At 40.0% G+C, this 27,222-nt stretch overlaps 1 protein-coding gene across 5 annotated transcripts in view; it reads left to right on the forward strand.

Annotated features, from left to right (window-relative positions):
* Nucleotides 1-27,222, forward strand: part of RAI14 (retinoic acid induced 14) — a 156,293-nt gene that overhangs the window by 88,150 nt on the left and 40,921 nt on the right. For all 5 annotated transcript variants that reach the window (XM_075066895.1, XM_075066893.1, XM_075066896.1 and 2 more), the window contains 3 exons: nt 22,540-22,628; nt 24,671-24,735; nt 26,697-26,754. In XM_075066895.1, coding sequence (XP_074922996.1) covers nt 22,540-22,628; nt 24,671-24,735; nt 26,697-26,754 — 212 coding nt within the window. The remainder of the gene's footprint in view (nt 1-22,539; nt 22,629-24,670; nt 24,736-26,696; nt 26,755-27,222) is intronic.

A 27,222-nucleotide genomic window follows, 5' to 3' on the forward strand; every position in this document is an offset into this window, starting at 1 on the left:
AGACGCTTGCTATCCTATACTAACACTGAAACAGCTATATGATCTTAAATGAATGGAACAAACCTAAACTGATGATTAAAAGATCTGTGTTCTCACTAGTTTAGTGTGCTCACTTACCGAGCACTTAATTTAAAATACTCGTTCAGTGGTGTCAGTGAAAATGAGTGTATTGGAACAAAGGCAAGTCCATTTATATGGCTCCAGTTAAGCCTCGTGCAAGACTCTGCTTTCAATCCTTATTCCCCATTAAATGTAGTGAGGAATTTAGCGGATGCGCTCAAGTTGTCTGTGCCGACCCAGTGGATAGCAGCTCTGACAAATGAGGAAACTGAGAGGCTGATCTGGAGAAGTGCACCATGTCATTAATAGTGTACCTTGATGTGGCTTATTGTTCTTGGACTATGGCTCATGAGTTCATGTTTTATGTAATTTTAAAACGGTTTTAAAAAGCCTTTTAAAAATGTGGGATATATGCAGTATAGTCTTTTAGCATGGAAAATATCTCGTAGTGGAATAAGTGAAACATGAGGGAAAAGGGAGGGAGGGTTGTTCTTTAATATTCTATTCAGTATGTGTATTTTTTCTGGCTTTCTTTTAAGATTTCTTTAAAGCCTGCTTTTTCACAGCCATCGTACTCAGTGCTTTACATTCTGTAAGGTTTTCAACTTAAAGTAGACCCCAGAATTCTGGCTGCCCCTAGAGCACTAGTTTGTGCCTCAGCAGCCATTTTTGACTTGCTTTGTCGTCTTAAAATTTAGCAGAGCGAGGAAGAAAATCTGGATTATTAGATAGGGCCCATTTTAGCTCACCCATTAGAAAGTGCATTAAAAGTGGGAGGAGACCTAAAATGGCTGTTGAAACAGCAGCTCTCCATTTTGGGGAAAGGGGCAATTTAAAATTTTCTTTTCTGATCCTTCACATCCCACATATCTACTAACTTTTCACCACTCCTTTAACTTAATGGAAATGAGGGCCTTATGTTCCTTAATGAGGATAAACTCTGCCTGGGTATATCAGCAAAAAGGCCAACAGAGCCAGCTGGAATGTATCTTTGGACAATAGGTGATCACAGCTATGCTCCAGTTCCATGTTGTGCATTAGTTGCATTCTAGCAGCAGGTCTGAGAGATTCAGACTATTTGGATGCATCATTTATTGAGTTATACTGATGCATTAAGTAGTTTTACATAATTAGGCTGAAGGTGATGAATCAGAAGAACATGATTAAATTATGTAACATTGCATGAGGGGATTAAACACTTCATTATGATGGAATGTGCTTTAGAGTGTAACATTATGAAGTATTCTGTTTTGCATTACAGATTTGGTTGGCCTAGTGCATTTTTTTTCCCCTTAAGGTTTTTGTTTCTTCGCCCCAATCTCCTATGCCTGTTATGATCTTGGTCTTTGTCCTTTTTTCATTAATGGATCCTTGAGAACAGGAAGATAAATCATTCCACTTGATACTAATTAAATCTATATTGAAATATGACATTCAGTTTTGGACACTGAGTTTTTAAACAAATGAGAGAAGAGCAACTAGTTACAAAACCTTTTTTTGAAAATGAGCTTTATTAAGAAATGTAGACATACTTCTTCCAGAGACATCACTGTCTACAAGTGTGAAGTGAGGCACTTGTAAAGAGGAAAGGAATAATTTATTCTCATTAGTCACAAGGGACAAAACAAAAATAACTGAATACTAAACCAGACAGAGTGGATATTCACTACTAGGATGACATGTTCCCAAAGGGGTTGTACAGTCGCCAATTTAGGATGAAATGGAGAAGGGGACTAAATATTCCAGCTCTCAACTAAGTCAGCACTTAATTGGGACCTTTTCCTGGTAAATTTGGGTGCAGAGGAGCGCGATGATGCCTTGGTACCACTTATTCCTGCCAGAACTCCCTCTGCAAGTTAGAGGAACTCTCCTAGCAATGTATTTTACAGTTTTGTGAGGCTGATGCTTCAGAGTTTTAAAGACGTGTAGGATTTTCATTTCCTTTAAGGCAGTCTTTTTGATAAACAAATTTATGTAAATTAGCTTCATTGGGCAAATCCACCTTTTGGCATAGGCTCCTTTGCTCCTACTTATGCTAGATCAAATGTTTGGCAAACATATTTGTAATTAAATGCTTACTCTGTCTAGCACAGGGGTTCTCAAACTGGTAGTCGGGACCCCTCAGGGTTGTCATGAGGTTATTACCTGGGGTGTTGCAAGCTGTCAACTTCTAACCCAAACCCCGCTTTGTCTCCAGCATTTATAATGGTGCTAAATGTATAAAAAAGTGATTTCAATTTATAAGGGGTGGGGGAGTCACACTCAGAGGCTTGTTGTGTGAATGGGGTCACCAGTACAGAAGTTTGAGACCCACTGATCTAGCACCATCTCCAAAATAATTCATTGTAGTCTTAATCCACTAGCTCTTGTTTCTGTGCAGCTTCCCAAAGATAAATGTTTCTTTCAGATTTGGATGTTGACCATCTAAAGCCCTCAAAAAAGGGGAGTCTTTAAGTTTCATTAAAGGTTAATTCATACACCAGATTTTCCATTAGTCCAAGGTTGATAACTTACAGAAACTGCTGCTGCTGTTGAAAAAACTTTGCATATGAGTTGTGATGTATAAATGGCAGCACTTCCCTATCCTAAACCTGTTTTGTCTCTATGCCAGCACATTACTGTTAAGTTTTGCTTGTTTCTACAAGATACTGAACTAGAATAGAATTAAATCCTTATAGCTATTATTAACTTGAAACACTAGATCTTAATAAAATTGTAGCTGCACTTGCACCAGTGCATGTTAAATGCTGACAATGGCACCAAGAAAAGCCTAGAAGCCTCCAAAAATGCATTTATTTTGGGAGTGTCCCAAAGTAACAGTCAGCTTTGATTTTCCAGGAACAAATCACGTCAGATCACCCTGATAGCTTTCTTTGACAGGGTAACAAGCCTTTTGGATAGGGGGAAGCTGTAGATGTGGGACATCTTGCCTTTAGTGAAGCTTATGATCCTGTCCTATATGGCCTCTTCATAAACTAGGGAAATATAGTCTAGATGGAGCTACTATCAGGTGGGTGCATAACTGCTTGGAAAACCGTTCCCAGAGAGTAGTTACCTACAATGGTTCACTGTCAAGCTGGAAGGATATATCGAGTGGAGTCCCGCAGGGATCAGCCCTGGCTCTGGTTCTGTTCAGTATCTTCATTGATGATTTAGATAATGGCATAGAAAGTACACTTATAAAGTTTGTGGATAACAGGGCCGCCCCGGGGTGGGGGGGCAAGTGGGGCAATTTGCCCCAGGCCCCACAGGGGCCCCCACAAGTGTGTTTTGGGGCCCCTGGAGTGGGGCCTTTCACTCGTTCCAGGGGCCCCAGAAAAATCTCTTGGGGCTTGGGCCCCTGGAGCTTCTTTCCGCTCCGGGTCTTCGGCGGCAATTCGGCAGCGGGGGGTCCTTCTGCTCCAGGACCCACTGCCGAAGTGCCCTGAAGACCCGCGCGGGGGGGTCCTTCCGCCCCGGGACCCGCTGCTGAAGTGCCGGGTCTTCAGCAGCAAAGGAAGACCCCAGGCCCCCTGAATCCTCTGGGCGGCCCTGGTGGATAATACCAAGATGGGAGGGGTCACAAGTGCTTTGGAGGATAGGATTAAAATTCAAAATGATCTGGACAAACTGGAGAAATGGCCTGAAGTAAGTGGGATGAAATTCAATAAGGACTAATGCAAAGTACTTCATGTAGGAAGGAACAATCAGTTGCACACAAAGAAAATGGGAAATGACTGCCTGGGAAGGAGTATTACAGAAAGTGATCTGCGGGTCATGGTGGATCACAAGCTAAGTATGAGTCAACAGTGTAACACTGTTGCAAAAAAAAAAAGCAAACATCATTCTGGGATGTATTAGCAGGAGCGTTGTAAGCAAGACATGAGAAGTAATTATTCTTCTCCACTATGCACTGATTAGGCCTCAACTGGAGTATTGTGTCCAGTTCTGGATGCCACATTTTGGGAAATATGTGGGTAAATTGGAGAAAGTCTAGTGGAGAGCAGCAAAAATGGTGAAAGGTCTAGAAAACATGGCCAGTGAGGAAGATTGAAAAAATTGGGTTTGTTTAGTCTAGAGAAGAGAAGACTGAACATAACAATTTCCAAGTATGTAAAAGGTTGTTACAAGGAGGAGGATGAAAATTGTTCTTGTTAACCTCTGAGGATATGACAAGAAGCAATGAGCTTAAATTGCAGCAAGGGCGGTTTAGTTTGGACAATTGGAAAAACTTCCTAACTGTCAGGGTAGTTAAGCAGTGGAACAAATTACCTGGGGAGATTGTGAGCTATCTGTTCTGGGATTTTAAGAAAAGGTTAGGCCTGTCAGGAACGGTGTAGTTCAGGGTTTCGCAAACTTCATTGTACCGCAACCCCCATCTGACAACCGAAATTACTGCATGATCCCGGGAAGTGGGACCGGAGGCTGAGCCTCACCACCCAGGCTGGAGGGTCAAAGTCAAAGCCTTGCCGCCCTGAGGGTGCCAAAGCTTGAAGGCTTCAGCCCTGAGCAGTGGGGCTCAGACTTTGGCTTCAGCTCCAAGCCCCAGCTAGTCTGCCATCCCTGGCGACTCCATTAAAATGGGGTCCCAACCCACACTTTAAGAACCGCTGGTCTAGTTTTACTTAGTCCTGCCTTGAGTGCAGGAGACTGGACCTAGATGGTCTATTGAGGTAGCTTCCAGTCCTACAGTGATTTTATGACTATTGTCAATAATACTCAATGGAGAGAGCTTTCTAGATAGGTTATATAATTCATATGAACCCAGACTACTTATGGCCCAAAAGCTAAACTGAAAACATAGTACTGAGTATATTCCAGGTCCATACCCTTATACGCTTATCTTGTATACAGGATTAATTTCTCGTTGTCAGTTGAGCACTGCGCCACTCATTTTACTCCTTCGTGCCAACCTTTTGTTTCCTCTGACTTTCTGCTACTGAAAAAATCACTCTAATGTACGTACCACCTCTGCCTCCCAAAAAGCGACAGGATGAGAAACTCAAATCATCATAGCTTAATTGCCCAATAAAGAGTTGGCTGGATGCAAGTGCTGGGATGGTGATGGACTTTCTCTTCAGGGTGATTTTATTTTGCATATTCTCCTTAACAGAAGCAAAGGAGGAGAATAATAATCAAGAATTATTGCCAATCGTTTTCTTTTTAAAACACAGATCTGCTTGCTCATACAATACCTTGAGGGACATGAGAATTTAAAAAAATCAAGTGGCCCTGTTATTTTGCGGGAAAAAACTTTTCTTATTGAGACTGTTCTTTACTATCTAAAGGGAACCTTGAATGTAGACTGAACGTGCTATAGCCATAATATTTTCTGTTTCAGGGGAAAAAACGCTGTTGCAGTGAAAACCAGTTTAGGTAAATGGATGATGACTTAGAATCAAATGTATTTGCACAGGGAATCTAGCTAGTACTTGTGACATGCTAGGGGAAATCCTAAAACTCTTTCTCTTTCAATAAGATATTATAACAGATTTCAATTTTAAAGGAGCGTACCTTTTTCTTCACTTCCTATATATTGACTGCATCAGTTAACTAAGTTTTATCAAGTAATTTTCAGCAAATGATATTTTAATCTTCTTGTGTCCTTTCATAACTCATAATCTGTGTAATATGAATGTAAAAAATTGTGTCAAAAACGAAGAGGCATCTAGAAAAATTCATTTAAGAGGGGAAACCTCTTTTAAGTTAAACATCAATTTCTAAAACTTAAATGTGGTGGCCACTTTCAAAGAGCTGAAATCCTAGTCGTATTGAATGTGTTTTTTCTCAGCTTTTTGCGCGTGTGTTTATAATGCAATTTTTAAGGACTAACCTTTAACTTTATCTGATTAGATCTGAGCATTGAGAGACTCCCACTGCACAAGCCCCTTCCATGCACTTTGCACCCTGTAGATTACAGGGAATGTTCTGAAGGTCACAATAATAAACAGTACTGTTTTATTTATATAGTACTTGTTTTTTCCATTCCTGGATCATATAATTAATGGCTTTTTATAATCTGTTCCACTTTATTATCAGTTAGACAGTAATTATCATGCTTTTCTGAGGTGCATGTCTTTCTAAGCCTAGTTCCAATTTAACAGTTGAGCCACCCCTGACCCCAGCATCCAAGGATCAGATGGGTAACCTTCAGCTTCAGGCAGCCTATGTAGTTTTATATAAAGCAATGTCATTCTAATAGGTCACTGTTGTTTAAAATGTTTCCAAAGGCTTATGCAGCCAAATATACTGTGCTTGCAGATTTTGATTATGCCAACTGGGTACTCCTTGCTTACTGCTCTAATCTAGGGCACTAACAGACGCATAAAAGGGAGCAGCAACATGCAGTAGTTTTTATTTTAGCGAGTCGTAAACCTTCAAAAATAGACCCCAAGTAGTAGACAGAACTGGTGACTCCTTATTTACCTGGCTTGTATTTCTCTAAATGCTTTATCCTAGCTTCCTCACAGTGGTTATTTTTTCTTCAGCAGCAATGGCAAAATCTTAATTGAAAAGAAATATGAGCTCTAAACTGTCTGTTTTTTCTTGCACACCACCCAATTCCATTCCTCTTCCTCTCTGAAGGGTAGGACAATGTGTTGTCTTTGGTAAGATGTGATTTAAATCTTTCAATCTAAATAATGCCATTATTGGGAAATAGGACAATGCTTATATATTTACTAACTCTGTGTTTTAAGACTTAACTAAAGCAACTAAACATTTTAAGGAGTAGTCTGGAAAATTAGAGTTATGCTATATAATTTTGCCCATCTTTTTTTAGGGCTATTTCCTCTGTAAATAGCAAGTATTGGTATTATGCAATTTTAAAAAATTTTTTACAGATAGTTCTGAACTATTGCTTTAAGTCTGATGCATTTGAAATTTAAAAACCCAGTAAATTTTAAACATGTAGTGTTCTTTGAACTACAATATAAGAACACATGTTCTTGGGATGCCAACTTACTAAAACTCAAATAAGAACATCCCTGTTTTTTCAATTCTGTTAGCACCAGATGCAATTCTTAACGGTCGTGTTAGATTTTCACACAATAAAATAAATATTTCAGATTAATTGTCTACCTTGTTCTCACCCTTTTCCGTGATCCCATGATCCCATGTTACAATAGTATGATTTGGGATTCCCTTGTTGTAACCTCAGGACTTCCTTCTGTTTAGCCATAAACAAGAGGAGGATGGTTGCAACGTCCTGGACCCGTTCATGACCACCACAAGGGTTATGATCCCTACTTTGAGAACCCATATGTTAGGACAGCGGTTTCCAAACTTTATTGGTTGACTTACCGCCTTCTTCAAAAATGGTTGTGAAGTCAGAGGATGGAACATCAAGATTATGCACTACAGTTTGAAAGTCCCTGTGCTAGGAGTATTGAGTACTTCAAAAGCTAAATATCTGTCTCCTGAGCTATATATAATTAATGCCTCTGAAAAAGCACAACCAGAAGGAAGAGTATTCAGTTTGGCACAGGAATGCAACACCCTGTACTACAGTCCTAAACATTTTTAAGATGTTTCACCCTCATGTTTCTTGAATTTTATCCCCCTTCCAATTCTTGTAATGCCAAAGAACAAAACCAGCATTTCAAAACGGCAGCCTTTTAATTCCCTACAGAGTGCCTCTTCTGTTCTGAGCCCTGGTGCTAGCCTTCAGGAGATTCTCAGTCACTATTGGCAGTGATGGCAATCACATGACTTTAAAAGGATAATCTGCCACAAAATTTCAATTCATCAAAAAATGTGATCTCTTGGTTTTACAGTAATAAATGTATAGGAAGTTTTCCAATCTCAGCCTTGCAGTGGGAGTCAGCAGTAATGTGGCAACAAGTCCTGCCAAAGAAAACTTCATGTAAAAAAGGGATTGTTGGATCACAAGCTGAGAGAAAAATAAGTCTTCTGGGATCCCCAAAACCTCTGAACAGCAGCTGGGAGGATATTTTTGCTGAAATTCAGGGCTCAGATCAGGAGTCTAGAGCCTATCAGCTTCTGCACTGTTTGACACCATCACCTCTTTCCCATTAAGAAAATAGCCCTTCAGCAGGCTCTCCTTTATTAATCTCTTGTACTTTGTGATTGAAACAAGATTTTTCATGCACAAGGCACAGGTGGGAGACAGTATAAACCAACAGAATTCTGAGTCATTCCATATTATTTACTGTTGTTGAAAAGGTGTGTAGGGCTTTCACTGACATGAAGAGAGTTTTATGTACTCAGGATGCTTAGATCCTGCTCCCTACTAATGTCAGGGGCATCATCGGAGGCTGCACTTGACCTCTAGAAAAAACAGTTCGTGGGGCAGCTCACTGAATCCTGGATGGGTGCTGGCTTCTTGCTTTGAGAATTGAGAGCAATTTTGAGTTGGGATTGAGAGCTTTTGTAGATATCATTGCAAATTTTTCCGAAGGTTTGCCCTGGGAATACATACATACCACGAATAAACTCTAGTCCTGATCTACGTGAATATTTGTTTTTTGCTCCTGCTAACTACTCGGCATCTTGTAAGCGTCTGAGGCTGTCCTACACTGGGGTACGCTCTAGATATGGTCAAGGGTGGCAGCAAGCAAGCCAAGTTAAGCATTACATTGAAATTTCATGAAATTGAGCCCCCTTTTCCCATAGGCCCCATTGAAAATCCCACCCTAAAAACTCACATCATTAAAGACAATGAAAAAAACCCAGACATTGGTCTCTAACTATTTAGAAACTTAGACTCGGTCTGCACAAGTATTTTATGTTCGTATAGCTACAACACACTTATGTCAACCTAACTCCTGCACTACCTCAACAGCAGGGCTTCTACCGCCTCTCAGAGGGGTGGATTACCTATGCCGACAGGAGAAGCTCTCCCAATGGCATAGGTAATGTCTTCACTGAAGCCCTGCAGTGGCGCAGCTGCCTGAGTGCAGCTGTACCATTGTAAGTGTTGGCAAGCCCTTACTTTTACTCTCCTCCTGTGACACTTGGAGGGAAAAATAATTGGCAGCTGTTCTGTAAGTGGTGTCTGCTTTTGTTTGACAAAAGTCCTCCATCACCCTTGTTACAGAGGGAGGGACAAGTAGCAGAGCTGAAGCTAACATAGCTGCTTTCTCTTCACAGCTTCAGCTTATCTGTTAAGTGACAGAATAGCTGTGTGCTAACATCACTGAAGTCAGCATAGCTCTTGTAGCCCTCTTCTATTTTTTAAATATTTACAGCTGCTGCAGTACAGCCGGTAAAGGAAGCTGAGAACAAACACTGTGTTTAATTTCATTTATTAACATCAGTGATGGAATGCTTTTTAGAATAAATATTTAAAATTCATGAGATACTCATCCATCAATTTATAGAGGTGTTTGAGATGCCAAATCTGAGGCCTGAAAAATAAACCATCCCCTATCTTAACAAATATTCCTTTAGCGTTCTTCAGAAGCTAGTCTTTGCTCTGTTGTGTGTGTCGTGCCCATTATGGAGTGCCTGCTCTTTCTGAAAAGGCCACATTTATCAAATGCACTCTTGAGAAGAGATGCAGAGAACACAGTGTGAAATTATGGCCTTCGCTGTAATAAATATATACAATGCCATATGTAGATTCTATTCAGCGGCTAAATTGACTTCAGTTTGCAAAACAGAATGTTAATGAACCTGTGTTTGGACCTCACGTTGTGTCCCCTCCTGCTCTCCCTTTAACTGCATCTGACGAAGTGGATATTCACCCATGAAAGCTCATGCTCCAAAACATCTTGTTAGTCTATAAGGTGCCACAGGATTCTTTGCTGCTTTTACAGATCCAGACTAACATGGCTACCCCTCTGATATCTGACCCCTTAACTGAGATCATTTTAACACTGGCACATCTGTAGTGAGGGAACTGCATGTTGGAGTTTGTTCGTAGGGGAGCAGTTTTGGGAGGGGGGTGGTGAGTGTGTGTGTCTCATGTATTTTAATTTTGTTTTGCACTAATTGACTAGCATGTCATATATGATTGCTGTATTTAGAATATTAATGATCAAAAGCGAGTCTATTAATAAAGATGAAAGATTTTCCCGGTAAATGGTGTAATTCGAAGTTACTGGTCACTGGCCTGGGATTTTGTGATGCTGACAGGATTCCAAAAAGACTTAACATGGCAGAATTTATTCAGCAGTTGAATAATTGATTATTTTTTAAGATGTGCATCTTCTCAGAGGTACTGATGCTCTAGACGTGCACTCAAAGGAAGGTTCAGTGAAATTAATTGAAACTTTCAGTTTTTAATTTTTAGTTTCTAGACTTAGAAAAACAGAAACAAGGCTGGTTTTCCCAGTGTGTATGTTAAGTGATGTGAGGCAAACAAGGTGCATGTGGAATGCAACAGTTTGCTAAAGGTATCAGATACCAAGTTCTTAGAGAATATTTTTGTTTGGGAAGTTGCATCATTTAAGTAAGAATACAGTAAGGGCTTGTCTACACTACTAAGTTTTGTTGACAAAACTTATGTCGACACCCAAAAGTCGACTAAACAAAAATTGTCAAATGGTGTCCACACTTGCTCCTTCTGTCAACATATGTCAACATTGGGGACATCATCAACAGTGTGAGAAATGCATTGTAGGTATGTATCCCGCAGTGCAGTGTTGTGGGAAAGAAGAGCTGATCACTGCGCAAGTTCTCCCACAGCCCTCTCAGCTGCCGAGAGCAACATCATGAGTTGCTCTGTGAGCTCTCCCTGCTGAGAAATGGCAAAGCAGCACAGCAGTCTATCCCCCTCCCCCTGCAGTAGCAGTCTGCCTGCTGCTGTGTTCCTAGTGCTGGGCAGAACAGGAGCATTCCAATGATTTGCTCTCCGTTTGTTCCCCAAACGGAGCAGCACAGATACTTCCCAGAGCTTTGAAAGGGGAAGGACGCATATCTGTAGGGCAGCAATCGGGGCAGGCATCGTGGGATATTGGCAGAAGCCAGTTCTGTCGACAAAACAATCAGCGGTGTCTACCCTGGCTCTTTGTCAACGATAAAGGGAGGGGAAAAGACAAAAGTTTTTTGCAACAAAAGTCCCATTATAGTGTATGCTCTTGGTTGTTTTGTCACCAAAAGGCAGTTTTTGGCCACAAAACTTAGTAGTGTAGACAAGGCCTGAGAAGCTTGTTAGTGTCAAGCAAGCTTTGCCTGTCAAGTAACTTTTTTAACCTAGATGTCTTCAGGATTTTGATTTGGTGTATTGATTTCTGAAATAGCTATGATTCAAAATTCGCTTGTTATTGAAATTCAGTTTGCACAGTAGACTGCAGTGCTCTACAGCCTGAAAAGTATAAATAAATCCTTCCTTATTTTAAGAGACTTTACAAAAGTATGTGCCATTGAAAGGGTTCATGTGGCCCAGTAAGGGACGGAAGAAGTACTTCTCCATTCTGACAGGTTTCAGAGTGGTAGCCATGTTAGTCTGTATCATCAAAAAGAACAGGAGTACTTGTGTGCACCTTGGAGATTAACAAATTTGTTTGGGCATAAACTTTCATGGGCTAAAACCCACTTCATTGGATGCATGCAGTGGAAAATACAGTAGGAAGATATACACGGACAGAGAACATGAAAAAAAAAGAAGTGTTGCCATACCAACTAAAATGAGACTAATCAATTAAGGTGGGCTATTAGCAGCAGCAGAAAAAAACTTTTCTAGGGATAATCAGGATGGCTCATTTCCAACAGTTGACAAGAAGGTGTGAGTAACAGTAGGGGGGAAATTAGCATGGGGAAATAGTTTTTACTTTGTGTAATGACCCATCTGCTCCCAGGTCCTATGATGGTGTGCCTTGAATAGGTATGTTCATGTTCTCTGTATTTATATATCTTCCTACTGTATTTTCCATTGCATGCATCCGATGAAGTGGGTTTTAGACCATGAAAGTTTATGCCCAAATAAACTTGTTAGTCTCTAAGGTGCCACAAGTACTCCTCGTTCTTTCTCCATTCTGTATCCCTTCAGACTTTGCGACGTGTGTTATGTGTGCTGTTCCCCACCCCATCACCGTGAAAGGTGCCAGTGGTTTTGTCCACCACATGGCTGGATTAGAATCAAGATGTGTCAAACACCCTTTGTTTAGGGTACTTTGTATACTTGGGGAGCTGATGATGGAACACTACATGGGGAGGGCTCTGAGTTACTAAAGAGAATTCTTTCCTAGGTTCTTGGCTGGTGGGTCTTGCCTACATGCTCAAGGTCTAACTGATTGTCATATGTGGGGTCGGGAAGGAATTTCCCCCTGGTTAGATTGGCTGAGACCCGGGGGGAGGGGGAGGATTGCCTTCCTCTGCAGCATGGTGCACAGGTCACTTGCTGGTTTAAAATAGTGTAAATTGTGAATTCTCTGTAACTTGAAGCCTTTAACTAGGGTTATCAATTAATTGCAGTTAACTCACACGATTAACACACAGAATTAATAGATTTAAAAAAATTAATTGTGATTAATCACACTGTTAAACAATAGAATACCAATTAAAATTTATTAAATATTTTTGGATGTTTTTCTACATTTTCAAATATATCTATTTCAGTTACAACACAGAAAGGTGGTTGAAGCATCAAGGGGACATATGAATCTTTAGTGCATCTGGCATATCTTGCAGTGCCAGCTACAATAGTGCCATGCAAACGCCTGTTCTCACTTTCAGGTGACATTGTAAACAAGAAACAGGCAGCATTATCTCCCATAAATGTAAACAAACTTGTTTCTATTAGCAACTAGTGGAACAAGAAGTAGGAGTGAGTGGACTTGTAGGCTTTTTTACATTGTTTTGTTTTTGAGTGCAGTTACGTAACCAAAAAGCTACATTTGTAAGTTGCACTTCCATGATAAAGAGATTGCACTTCAGTACTTGTATGAGGTGAATTGAAAAATACTGTTTCTTTTGTTTATCATTTTTACAGTGCAAATATTTGTAATAAATATAAAGTGAGCACTTTCCATGAGCATTGTACTCTTTGTATTTTGTGTTGTAATTGAAATCGATATATTTGAAAATGTAGAAAAGATCCTAAAATATTTAAATGGTATTCTATTATTGTTTAACAGCACAATTAATCAAGCAATTAATTTTTTAATCATGTGATTAATCACAATTAATTTTTTTTAATTGCTTGACAGCCCTATTTTAAATCATAATTTGAGGACTTCAGTAATTCAGCCAGAGGCTAACGGTCTATTACAGGAGTGGGTGGGTGAGGTTCTGTGGCCTGCAGTGTGAAGGTGGTCAGACTAAATGATCATGATGACCCCTTCTGACCTTAAAGTCCGTGAGTCTGAATATATGAAATAAATGCCAACCCGTAAAAATAAAAATATTCCCCAGAACCATTTGTTTTTAAAAGTCTTCATTGACTTGGTGTAATTATGGGGCAGTACACTTCTTGTCAAGGAAGGAGGTCTGGATTGGACTTGCTGTGGATTGATTCCAGGCACTTATTCTCACATGCCGAGTATACTGCCCCAGGTGCATTCCAAGTTTCCTAGTCCGTTCTCGTGTTGATGGGGTAACCGTGGCCATGTCTCTAAAATGTTGTTATACCGTAACACTTCTTCACTGAAACACAAACAAGATTCAGATGGGAACTAAAACAATACTTGTTTGATTATTTTTATTCCTGTCATTGAAACTGAAGTTATAAGACTTCAACTGAGTTAGAATTTGGTAGAAGGAAGGAAGAGGGATAATAGGTTCATGGAAGGTTTGGGAGTTTGGGTTTTTTTATAGCCTAGGATGCTACTGAAATATATAAAAGTTCAGCCCCATGCAGTGAACAAGCTGGAGAAGCAGTTGAATAAGGAGTGCAGGGTGCTAAAAGATTTCAGTTGGGGCTTTTATCCTGACAAGATACTCTGGCAGGTAACTACTCAGTCTGCACTGGTACAGGACTGGGGAACATTTCATTTCTATATCTTTATCACGACCACAGAGGCTCCAAGCAGTGCTGTATCTTTATTTTAACAGTCGTGTGTGTTTGTGTGAAGGTATTTGTCTGTCAGGAAATTGTAAATCGAGTTGCTGGCAGGCAAGTCATGCTTTTTGAAAGTCAACAAAGATTTGATGTATACATTAGGAATAAAAGAAAAAATGTTCTGCTTGAGGCAGAGATGTTTTTACTCAAAATAAACCTTGACAATAAGTGTAAGTGAGTTCGCAGTGTACTTCAAGCAAGATCGCATTTAATTTATTTTTCTGAGCAAAGGCAACCCGTGTCTGCCAATAGTAGGGGAGCAGAGCTGGTTTCAGCAGTGTTACTGAGCATGCTCAGTCCAAGCCAAGAAGCAAATATGGGGGGGCACATGACCCTGCCTCCCATGCTGCCTCTGTTTCTGAGCACTTGGAAGAAAATGACTGAGAACAATGGTGCAGTTTGCCCAGTCAGCACACTCTGGTTCTTGCATGCCATGATACTATATTGACTAGCTCATTAGTCATTTGTCATCCACAGTTCCAGAATGTTCTCAAGCACTTGGAGTTTTGCAAAATGTCATCCCATGCCACTTTCAAAGCTATGAGGGAATTCTTCTCTGCAGAGAATACTGATTCTACCAAAATACATCTGCTTTGCAGCTCTCTTGGGAGCACTGCTCTCTGAGCACCCATTGTACCACAAGAGTACAAATACCTTGAAGACACATACTTTAGTAGTTATTTTTCAAATCTTAACTGCTCTGTAAGTGGAGCAGCTGCAGAACTGAGCTCTTACCAAATAGCTGGAACACATTGTAAGGATCGGTTGGTGGTGGTGATCTAGAAAATTACCATTTTTAGCTTTGAAGCTAAATTTACAATACAGCTGATAAGACAATACTTGCTGGAACCAGCCCCCTTATCACCTCATCCTCCCACACACAAGTCTGCATTTTTCTGATTCAGTTTGTGTTTTGAAGGTTACTATGTCTCAGATTAAGACCTAATATTTGTTATACCAGTTCCATTCTATTCCTTTCTGTTCATATGTCATTTTGTTGCATGTGTGAACCACAAACTTGTTTTAAACGCGTTTTCAAAGCAAGATTCACTTACTAGGAGATGGCATTGTAAGTGTTTAAGCAGGGCACTGAGATTGTGTTCCTTTACAAGCACTGCCACTGACTTGCTTGGTCAAGTGCTTCTTTCCCAACCTGTAAACCTGGATTAATTCAACTCTCCTACCTTTTGGTAAAGTTCTTAGAGATCCTCTGATGAAAAGCAGTGTATAAGGGCTATGTAATAGAAATGACAGTGCACTTACGTGTACTGTACAAACATTGATAAGTGTTATGCTTTCTGGCACTTGGATAAGAACTTCTGTTATCACTTGTTCTTGATCTCTTATAGAGATCAACTCTAGAATCAGCTTTAATATCTGATCTCTTTTCTCTCTACCAACACGGGGGATGGACTTTTTTAAAAAGAGACCTGTTTGATCAAACTATTCTGATTCTGTGACCAGAAGTATAAAAATCAGTCAACTTTTGATGTTTTAGAAAATGGAATTTCCATTATTGCCTGTTGCTACCCGATATCTATAGCAATTCTGCTGTCTAGAACTTGCTCAGGGATGCCAAATGTAGGTGGCCATTTTGTTGTTTGTTTGACAACTAAACACAAACATTTTTCTTCCATCCACACATTTTGTGTGTGTCATTGATTCACAGTTACTTATACTTAGCTGAATTTTCATCCAATGTTATGGTAGTGCAGTTGTTCTCTGCTTTATCCAGAATCTGCATGAATTTTGCTGTGCATTGCTCTCTGGGCTTTCATAATAGTCACGCTTTACATTCCTCTTAAGGATGTCATTTTGACTTAATCTCGGGTATTGTGTGATTTGCTAATGGATCAGTATATATTCAGAATGGTAGAAGCACAAATCATTAGGTGTTTATCCTCCCCTGCAGGATGGATTCCAAATGGTGAGATGATTTTTCCTATGTTCAATAGGGAGCATCTGCCTTCATCTTCTCCTTGGGAGGTGACTGCTCCTGTGCTGAGGTGGGAAGGCTGGGAGCAGAGTTAATAAACTTCTTTCCACCCACAGTAACCCTGGAAATGGTCATCCACAGCAAAAAGGAGCCGTGCCTTAGTGAATGCCAGAAGTGTTCAGATGTCCAACCATAATGAATCCTGGTGGTAAAAGCCATCTCTTACGTATAGAGAGAAATTGAAGGAATGTGTGTGTGAGAGCAGGATTTAAATATGATGTGCAGTGAGAATCTAACCTTCAAAAATACAGCACTTCTCCACATCAAGCCTCTCAAGTTTGTTTTTCTTTGTCTGTTTGTTTAAATTAATTTTGCAATCAGGAAGCAGGAATCAAGTTTTTTTTCTCTCTTTTAAAAGGAAGTTTATTCATGAACAATGCAAATAAAATCCACCACTTCAAGGCTCCCAGATGATGAAAATTCCAGCAACTGGAAATATGCAGCTTTTGTCTTGAATGTTTTAGGAAATTGTATGCAGCCTGTAAAGAATTATTCTGTAGCAAATAAACTCTCTACAGCCCCTCCGCTTATTTCTATACTTGGGAACCTTCCCTCTTACTTGACAGCACTAAGATTACAGTGGATGAGAAGCTGGATATGAGTCAGAAGTGTGCCCTTGTTGCCAAGAAGGCTAAGGACATACTGGGCTACGTTAATAGAAGCATTGCCAGCAGATCAAGGGAAGTGATTATTCCCCTCTATTCAACATTGGTGAGGCCACATCTGGAGTATTGCATCCAGGTATGGGCTCCCCACTACAGAAGGGATGTGGACAAATTGGAGAGTCCAGCGGAGGGCAACAAATGATCAGGGGGCTGGGGCACATGCCTTATGAGGAGAGGCTGAGGGAACTGGGCTTGTTTAGTCTGAAGAAGAGAAGAGTGAGGGGGAATTTTATAGCAGCCTTCAACTACCTGAAGAAGAGTTCCAAAGAGGAAGAAGCTCAGCTGTTCTCAATGGTGGCAGATGACAGAACAAGGAGTAATGGTCTCAAGTTGCAGTGGGGGAGATCTAGGTTAGATATTAGGAAACACTATTTCACCAGGAGGGTGGTGAAGCACTGGAATGGGTTACCTAGGGAGGTGGTGGAATCTCCTTTCTTAGAGGTTTTTAAGGCCCGGCTTGACAAAGCCCTGGCTGGGATTATTTAGTTCGGGGTCAGCAACCTTTCAGAAGTGATGTGCCGAGTCTTCATTTATTCACTCTAATTTAAGGTTTCACATGCCAGTAATACATTTTAACATTTTTAGAAGGTCTCTTTCTGTAAGTCTATAATATATAACTAAACTATTGTATGTAGAGTAAATAAGATTTTTAAAATGTTTAAGAAGCTTAATTTAAAATTAAATTAAAATGCAAAGTCCCCTGGACTGGTAGCCAGGACCTGGGCAGTGAGAGTGCCACTGAAAATCAGCTCGCGTGCCGCCTTTGGCACACCTGCCATAGGTTGCCTACCCCTGATTCAGTTGATATTGGTCCTGCTTTGAGCAGGGGGTTGGACTAGATGACCTCCTGAGGTCTCTTCCAACCTAATCCTCTGTGGTTCTAGGAAAAGTATCCACTGTTCAGAAAAGCCTACAGTTTTCGTTTTAAACCAGAGTATATTGGTAAACCAGCAGAATTATTCCTTTTGGGCAGAATTATTGACTTGGCTTGCCTCAGTTGGACAATGTCAGGAGTCTCTATCCATCCTCAGTCGAATAAGATTGAATTCACTGTCTCCTTCGACATTAAGTTAAAGCTCCTCATCCTCTCCTCTTATGGTACTGACCAGATGTGCCCCACCCCCTTACGTTTTTGCTTTGATTACATCCTGTGGCCTCTGTATGCTTTTCTGTATTTTATTTTTTCCTTACGTAGTCTTCTTCATGTAGTCTTTCACACAGCCCCATAGGCTTACAGTAGGCTTCCACCACATATGTCCACTCTTCTTTATAAATTCCATTTAATTTTTTTGCATAGTCTTCCTGTGACCTTCCCAATAACACCTCTGCATCTTCTTGCACCCGAGCTATGCCGTACCTCAGTCGTCACATGTTGACTGTAAGCTGGACATGCCAGAGGTCATGGCCTAAACGTTCAAAAGTGACTATTGGCAGCCCTGATCGTTGGGAGTCCAAGCTGAGATACCTTGAAAGACTTCCAGAGGATGAGTGCTCAGCATTTTGTGAAAATCTGGCCCAATCAAAGTGTCTCAAGTTACGTACCCAAACACTAAAGCAAAATCATTAGTTACCCCTGAAAATCTAGGCCCTAGCTTTTTGGACACAATCTGTAACGTACTACATAAATAATAAGATTGTGAAATCTCCACATGAAATTTAAAAAGCAGTTCTAGATCTGGACACATCTGGAGAAACTGCCCTCTTGCTTGAGGTTCTTAAAGGGATCGGTAAGTATACAAAGCCACACTGACCTCTTCAGTGAGGAATGAAAAATTGTAGCAAATTCAGCAACTTCCTTTCATTCCGATTTCTGGGTCCTTTTTTTATTTGTAGTTTAAATATTGTTCTTTGCTGAAAACCTGCATGTGTTCGCCATATAATGCCACAGAATGTAACAATATTAAAAAATTATCCTATGGGAACTTCTTTTGGCACTTCAGATTTAAAGTATCTGAAAACTTCAGTGTAGATAAAGATACCAGAGTTCCCATATGGAGGAGTGCTGTGATCAGAGTGAATATCCAAAGTATTTTCCCACAAATATTTGTTTGAATAATTGAATTTGCTTTGCCTGTGTTTGACTCCTTCATCAATTCTCACCAGTATTTCAGCAAATAAGTTTGCAAGCAGGAATGCTTTTGGAAAGCGTAAAATTTTCTCAACTATTAGAATATTCCCAATGCAAACTTAGAACATGTAAATGTGAAGATTTGCACTAGAAACCTGGATGATGGCTCAAATTTCAAAATATTAATTATCTGAACCAACTACAAACTAAGAATTACTTATAGGCAGTCAGCAAATATTTTCAAATAACTATAATCATAAAGAAACATAAGCTGCTGATAGATAACTAGCAAACAGGTAAAACCAAATTATTCACTATGCATTATTCTCTCAGCTTTGATAATATTCACTTCATATCCTTTGGCTTTTTTCTTACATATGCAGATTATTTGTGCACGTTCTTCCCTCTACCTTTCTCAATTTTTTTGGAATGATTTTTCCATAAGTTTGATACATCTTCCCTGAAACTTACAAAATGAGAAGACTTCTCGATTCATTTATTGCATGCAAGGTCCTTGGTATTCATGTTGAGTGATGGCATGTGGAAGTGTGCTGTGTAAGTCATTTGCACCAGTGAAGTGTTGCTTTAGACACCTGGGTGCGTTCTGCAGCCTGAAAGGGATTGGTTCCCCCTCTTTCCCCCCTTACTGATTCTTTCTCTACAGTCTGTTTTTATCTAAATGCAACAAAACTTTTTATTATGGCACTTGGATATTTTTGTTATATTTGGCACAGCCCCCTATGCAAACAGAATCTGGCTGTAAATCATAATGTCACTGATTTATGGCTTGCCAATTACAGAACCAGTGACTGTGAATGGCTTGCCAATTACAGAACCAGTTTCTCCTCCCTTGGTTTTCACACCTCTACTGCTAGAACAGGGCCTCACCCTCCCTGACTGAACTAACCTCGTTATCTCTAGCTTGCTTGCTAGCATATATATACCTGCCCCTGGATATTTCCACTACCTGCGTCTGACGAAGTGGGTATTCACCCACGAAAGCTCACGCTCCAAAACGTCTGTTAGTCTATAAGGTGCCACAGGATTCTCTGCTGCTTTTTTTGATTTAGCCAAGTTATTACTATGCAAGTGTTTATGATTCTGACAAATAGTGTCCAAATGTAAACATGCCGTGTGTTCTTCACACATTTTCTAATCTTGGGTAGCTCTGATCTAATTGTATATCTACACAAATGTGTTTGATTCTGATTCAATATTGGAGAAATGTTGTACTAGCTAAATTAGAGGTGTTGGATTGTTATCAGTTTAGTCACTTCCCTCACCCAATAATTTTTCCCAGAACATTGAGAAATATTTTCTTCTAGAAAAATCTTGTTTATAAGATTCTTTTTGTTGGTTACTTAGTACATAAGTCTTGTGTGTGATTTTAATATATAAATATATATCACCCTCCAGCCAGACATTCTTCTGATGTTCTTTAGTATATTTTCAGAAAGGCTTTAAATGTTTAGTTTATTATTTATGGCAGTGGTGGGCACCATGATGAATGTGCAGGATATTTCTGTGTATCCCAAGAACAGTTTTAAGCCACAGCAGTGCACTCCAAGCTTCTGCTACAGTGATCGGAAGTGCTGGTCTGGTGGGGTGATCTAGGACTCAGTTCTGCAAGCTGGTGAGCGCTCTGAGCCTAAGCTTAAGTGTTCTGCTAAAGCCATCAGCACTCTTGGTTTTTGGTCCTTTCATCTGTATTGAGAATTTTTTTTTTTTTAGGCTGCAAATTAGTTCCAATTAGGATTTATTTTTGTCTGGTTTTGTAGGTACTTTCCCCCATCAAGAATATATTGTATATGTTATGCTGGTGCCCATAGAGCAGGGGTTCTCAAACTGTGGGTCAGGACCCCTCAGGAGGTCGCAAGGTGATGGGCTGTGAGCTGTCAGCCTCCACCCCAAACCCCGCTTTGCCTCCAGCATTTATAATGGTGTTTAAATATATAAAAATGTGGTTTTAATTTATAAGGGGTGGGGGTCGCACTCAGAGGCTTGCTATGTGAAAGGGGTCAGCATACAAAAGTGTGAGAACCACTGCCGTAGACCCTAATTTGGGACTGGGTGGGGACCCACTGAGCTAGGTGCTGTACACACATGAAGGGAAAAGGTCCTGCCCGAAGGAACTTGTGAGATATGCTTATGATGAGAGGACAGCGAAGTGATTGAGTTTATTAGTAGCAATCAGAGCACTCAAGCTACAGAGTAAAGACAGGACCACCAATGTAGGTCAGAGCCATGGTTTAAGGAAAGAAGGGTTGGTAAATGAGCACTGAATTTAACAACAGTCAAAACCGTGCCATAAACCACTTCCAATCTAGAGCCAATTGTTGCCCTTCATTAACTTCTCAGTAGAACCTTTTATACAATATGTACGTACCCTTAGTCTGCACAGCTGTGGTACATGCAGTTTAGTGGAGTATAGTGTTGCTGTTCAGAGGTCCTCTGCCAGAAACATCTGTAGAATTGTTGTCACTTATCTCATATTTCCTTTATTATTTGTATTACTGTGGTACTTGGGAGTCCTAATTGTTGACCAGGATCCCATGGGGCTCTGTACAGATCTTGTTTAGTGGGCTGATGCCCATTTGGAAGCACTTCTTTGATGTTGGCTTCCTTTAAATATTAAAACTACCATTCAAAATGTAAACCCTTAAATACAGTAGTTGATGTTTGGGAAGTGGAAGGAGAGATGATGATGATGTTAAATTGCCTTTTTGATCTTGAAAAATCTGTTGTTTTCATCAGATGAGGTCGTAGTATTGATAGCAATCTATCTTTTAGAAGACCCTACCAAAAAGCTACTTATATTGGAGTTTTGGTTTCTTTACAATTGCTAGCATGTGTGCTAAGCTGCCTCCATATCTCTTACTTGTAGTGGTTTGAGATTAGTTTGAACCGCCTTTGTTCCTTGGATTTGGGTTTTACGCCACAACTTGTGGTCCTGAGAAATGTACACAGCTATCTGAAAGCAAATTGCTGTCCAAATTACTCATCAACTTGGTATGCAGAGTCATTTTCTAGTAAAATCACTCAGAATACTGTGTCTCATATGAATCATCTTTGTAGTCAAATTGCACATGCTGTACATAAACTCTTCCAGTTTTCAAAAGCCCCATCCCTCTCCCTCTGCTGCCCATTGGCATACCTCAGTAAAACCACATGGCTGCCTGTTCACAGGACACAGTCTGTAAATCCTGAAACACCAAAGATGATGTGTGAAATGATTAGATAGAATACAACTACTGCTGTCTGTAGTTAAGTCTTTAGCCATTACTTCTCTTGAATGGGTCTCTAGTGGCTGTCAACTTCCACAACTTCCTACTTTGCCAACAAGCAAGATAATGCATGGTGAAAAGCAAACCCCAAAATTAGAGTATGTTTATAGCACAGTCTCACAACTCTCCAATATCTGTGATCTCTCGGTAACTTATTGAGGGTAGATGAACAGTACAAGTGTATTATTTGCTTCAGCTTGAGGACCAGTCCAGGCGTCACTGACTTGTGTTGGAGTCTTTCCACTGACTTCAGTGGGCCAGGATTTGGCTATTAGTTAGAAGTTGGATAGGAACTGATGTGTGTAATGTACTTGGTAATAAGAAATCATCCTGAGCAGAAGTATGAACGTGGAAGGAAAACATTTTTAGCCATGACACATTCATTATTCACTTTGAGAACAATGTACTTGGGGAATATTTGGAGGGGTTGAGGGATGCAAAATGAAAAAGCTGAATGGTTGGCTTACTAATGCTAATGGAAAAGAAATGTTAATAAAATCAGCTGAGTGTAAATTGTCTTTCAGTTTTCACCTGGCTGCTGCTAAAGGACATGCCGAGTGCCTCAGAATTATGACGACACATGGTGTGGATGTGACGGCACAGGATGGTACAGGTACATAACTCTGAGCCTTCGCTACATGTTTTATATAGGACAAGATGTAGGCTTAGTCTGCACTACAAAGTTATGTCGGAAAGAAGCATGAAAAAAATCACCGCCCCAGCTAACATAATGATGCTAGCAAAAACCCCAGTGTAGGCACAGCTATGCTGATAGTGTTCAGCTGGCATAGCTAAAATCATTCAAAGAATTGCTGTAGCTGCTCCAGCAGAGATCCTTCTGTCGACATAGCTGCTTAAGCTATGCCAAAAAAGACTCTGTAGCATAGACAAGACCAAAGTCATGTTTTCAGAATGAGAAGTCAGACATCTGTAAACAACATGTCATGTGAAATTATGCAGCTACATTGATTGTGAAAACTGGGTGACTGCTTGAACAGCTTGTATTTGTAAGGTACTTTATTGCTCATTTGCATGAATCTTTTAGCTGTTTGATAAAGCGATTGCAGTATTATGCATGCAGATATAAACATACACACTGTTGATGCCTTAACTCATACCTCCAGTCTTGAAAATTTCAACCTCAGGGTTATAAAATTAAGCATAATAGTGGACTCAAGACTGCAAAATAATGGATGGTTCTCCAACATAAAACTTGTTTTGTTAATTTAATATCTTCAGGACTCTGCCTAGTTTAGATAAAGATTTTTAGGCTTCATTTTTATGTGTATCCAGACTATTAACCCCATTAACTGTACTGGAATTGCAGCAGGACATTTCCTGAGGATTGATGGCTGACTGGTAGGAGCTGATTGCCCAAAGCAGAGCTCAGAGCTATTTACCCTGAAGTGTTTCAGTTCTCAAGAAAATCCCTGTGTCCTCTTATCATTAACACTTTAAAGAGAAAATGGGGGGAAACTGGCAGAGTTTTTAATAGACTATGGTGTTTTGGTTGGGGTATCTACAGAATGAATACTCTGTACGTTAACCAGCCAGTTTGGTTTGCCTGAATGTCACGTCAATACTCCATCTTTCATAATAATAGGCATTAAACATTGGGTCGAGTAGATCCATTTCTGACTAAAACACGTATGTGATTGGTTAGTTTTCTTGCACAAAACAGAATACTTATCAAATGTGAGAGATGCTCTGTGATTTTGGAGGAAGAATTCAAATTACACATGCAAAACTGGAAGAGTGCTTAACTTTGAAACTGTGGATGCACCAGGTATAAAATTTGACCCAAGCTTTGTCACTGTATGATCCTGTTTCAGGACTGATTAATCCATTCATCATTTTGAATGGTGAGCAGCTATTCTGTTCTGAGCTTCAAACTGATGCTTGTTTCAGTTTGAAGAAGCTTTGCTTTGGTAGTCCGCCTGTCTCGTCCTCTGTGTACTGCCACTGACCACTTAAACAATGGCTCTGGAATATCAGTATTAGAGTCCTGTTTCTTGACAGCTTCTTTCTCTTTTTCATATTCGGTATTCTCTATCTTTTTTCTTTCTGACTTCCCTGTTTCTTCCAGGGCTATATGCATAACAGCTGATGAAATATTGTAGTCTTTAGTCTTGTTTCTATGAACAGTATTGCATTGTTAGCCAGATAGTATTGAGAACTCACAAATTGATAAAACAGGCACAAAAGGAGTCTGCAGAGTGTATGTCCCTGGTGAGTGTGTCACTGGTCACCCTCTCTGCCTTGATCGGCAGAGGATACAAGTCCGTTAAAACCCCAGCTAGAGGGTCCTGGCTTTTTAGCTCAAGGTGTAGCAGCTCCTGCTTTTAGCTCTGGATATCCCTGGCTCAGTCCCAAGATGACAGCAGTCTCAAAAGCACTTGTTGAACATATCTGTGCAGTAATTCTGGAGCGATCTGAGGGAGGCTGCATGGCTATAAAAGAGGGAATTACTTGTTTTCTGTAAATGCACCCAAATACTACGATCTAGGTAGGATATTTTAATATGCCCGTCTCTGTTGTGGTATTTAGGCTATGGTTAGCACAATACTGCTTTTTAAAGAAACCGTACATAATCTCACTTTTGGTGTGCGGTTCAGAATTTTTAATATTTAATTTGCTTTGTTTGTATTAATTTAGGGCACACTGCTTTACATCTTGCAGCAAAGAACAGCCACCTTGATTGCATCAAGAGGCTTCTCCAGGTAAAGTAAAACGAAACTGAGTTTTAGATCACTAACATATGTTCACAAGCTCTCTTGCTCCTGTGCCAAATGCAAATCTTTTAGATTGACCACTTGTTCCCCATAATCATCTGCACCAGAATCTTGCGTTGTTGATATCCCTCAGCTTTAGGGCCCTTCTTCCTTGGTCTTCACCTCCTGTCTAAATCCTGAAGGATAGCATGATATCCTCACTGAGGTCCTTGGCTTTGGAGCTTGCTTCTCCCACCCCTGACAGTCTCCAGGATGGATTCCATGCAAATTGCAAGGTCTGCCTAATTTCCTGCTCTTTCCCTAAGGTAGCAAGTAAAGAGGATTGCAAGCGAGGGACTCGGTGTGACTGGCACAGCCCTGCTTGCCCTGGAAGATGGTGGAATGTAAAGAAGCGATAACAGATTTGCAGTGGAGGAAGTGACTGTAGTCATGGCACTTTGCCTCTGCTCCTGTCCCTTGAGCAAATGTTTAGTGTGCGCCATGGATTGAGGGTTAGTGGGATGGACCTTGCAGTGTCAGAGGCATCAAAGGAAGATGGAGGAGAGAGAACCCAAGGTAGCCTCCGGCTGAGCCAGCAGAGGAGAGAGTGGGGAGTTGGGAATTAAGAGTGGTGTAGACGGGATCTGCAGATGGGGGCAAGTAGGTGATGAAGGAGACAAGTTGATATTTGGACAGAGAGAATTTGCATATTGAGAGATGGCACCCAATGGTAAATGACAGTTCTAACAGTACCAGTGATAGCATTGACAGTGACATCCAGCTGTCGCTGGTCATACTGCATGCAGTAATAGGTTAATTCAACTACCGATAGTGGTTAGATGTGGGTGGGTGAGTATTAAAGTACCCATTCCCTCACTCAGCAGCTACAGCAGCTCACTGCTTTGTTGGTTAAGTATTCTGTATCTCTTTGTAAACAATTAGAAACTGGTGTGGTGTTACAAATGCAAAAAAATTGTTCATGTTGTGATCACACTCCTGTTTCTTTGCGGACTTGCTTTATGTGATGTAAGCTGTTACAAATGTGAGGAATGCATAAGATCAACAGGTGTCTTTGAAGTTGAATTCAAGAAGATTAGATACACATCTTAAATTTTAAATGTGTTGGTTTCCTTTATTGAAGCTGGTAATATATTTGCAGGTGAGCCCACTTACTCAGCATTTTTGCTAAAGTTTATAGATGTGCTGTGTTTAAAAGCCTGAAGCTAATATTTTTCATTTTAAAACCAGTTCTTTTAAAAATACCACTGTAATCTAATGCATAATACTAAAGTTTTATGCACTGAAAAATGCCATGTTAAAGGTCTGTAAGATTTATTACTTTAACTAGGTATGATGGTAAAAGTATTAAAGGAAAGCCAGGATTTTAAAATTATTCAACGATGGCTGTTGGCTTTTTGAAAAATCCTCATAAAGATAGATGATAATTGAATTTATTATCTTAATAGTCACTTCGTTTAAGATACCTAAAATGAAGCATACATTTTTTTTAACAAAGACTATAAATAATGTGGCCAAACTGCATTATAAAATGGGTTTGTTTGGTTTTTTAAATAAAATTTGGAGGTAGGGATTTTTTGAGTACTCTTTACCCAAGACAGCCAGATATAGACTATACTGAATGTATAGTTTCCTTTATTCTGCAACTTTTGTTCTTCATCACTGACTAGGAAGGTCACGGGATCATGTCTTCCTCCCAAGAGTGTTGTCTTCCATAACTCCAATGTATGTGTTTCAGCAAGTGGGATACATGCTAAAGTAGTTAAGATTTATTGAGAGGAAAACTATCCCTTCTAATGATTAACCCAGTGTTTATTGGTTTTTATGGACTGGGACATCTGTGGTAGTTCACAAAGCTGGTTGTCCCAAGAGGTCATCTCTCTGCACTTGCAGCAAACAAATGCTTTGTGGTGTTATATTTCTCTCTAAGCATTTTCTTTTTCTTTCTACAGTCTAAATGCCCAGCAGACAGCACTGACAACTCTGGAAAAACAGCTTTACATTATGCGGGTAACTTTTCTATTGAAAACTTGTTATCCACTCTCTTATTCTGGCATTTACACAATCCTGGACAATCTCCTTTATACTAGAGCATGATAAATGCTAATCACATAGATCCAGTAGCTCCTCATGTGATTTTCATGCTATGATTGGAAAAGTAGTCAGCACAACAGTATGATGCATTAAAGTAGGCTCTGCTTCTGTTTCCTTATTGAACTACATTTCCTTCACTTTTATTTTCATTTTTTCTTGTTTATAGCTTCTCGGCATTATTTCAGTGTTTCTGCTTTTTTTTTTTTCTTTTTTAAAATTTCAACAAACTCCCTGCGTAAATCAATGACATCTCAGTTTTACTGATTGTAGGGACTTATGTCCAGATGGCCAGTAGACTTCAATGTTGCTACACTTCAAACAAGTGAATCAAACATATTGCTTTTAAAATCATGTACAGTTAACGGGTATATATTAAAGTGCCGA

This window comes from Chelonoidis abingdonii, chromosome 6 (genome assembly GCF_003597395.2).
Source record: "Chelonoidis abingdonii isolate Lonesome George chromosome 6, CheloAbing_2.0, whole genome shotgun sequence".
Classification (NCBI taxonomy): domain Eukaryota; kingdom Metazoa; phylum Chordata; order Testudines; family Testudinidae; genus Chelonoidis; species Chelonoidis abingdonii.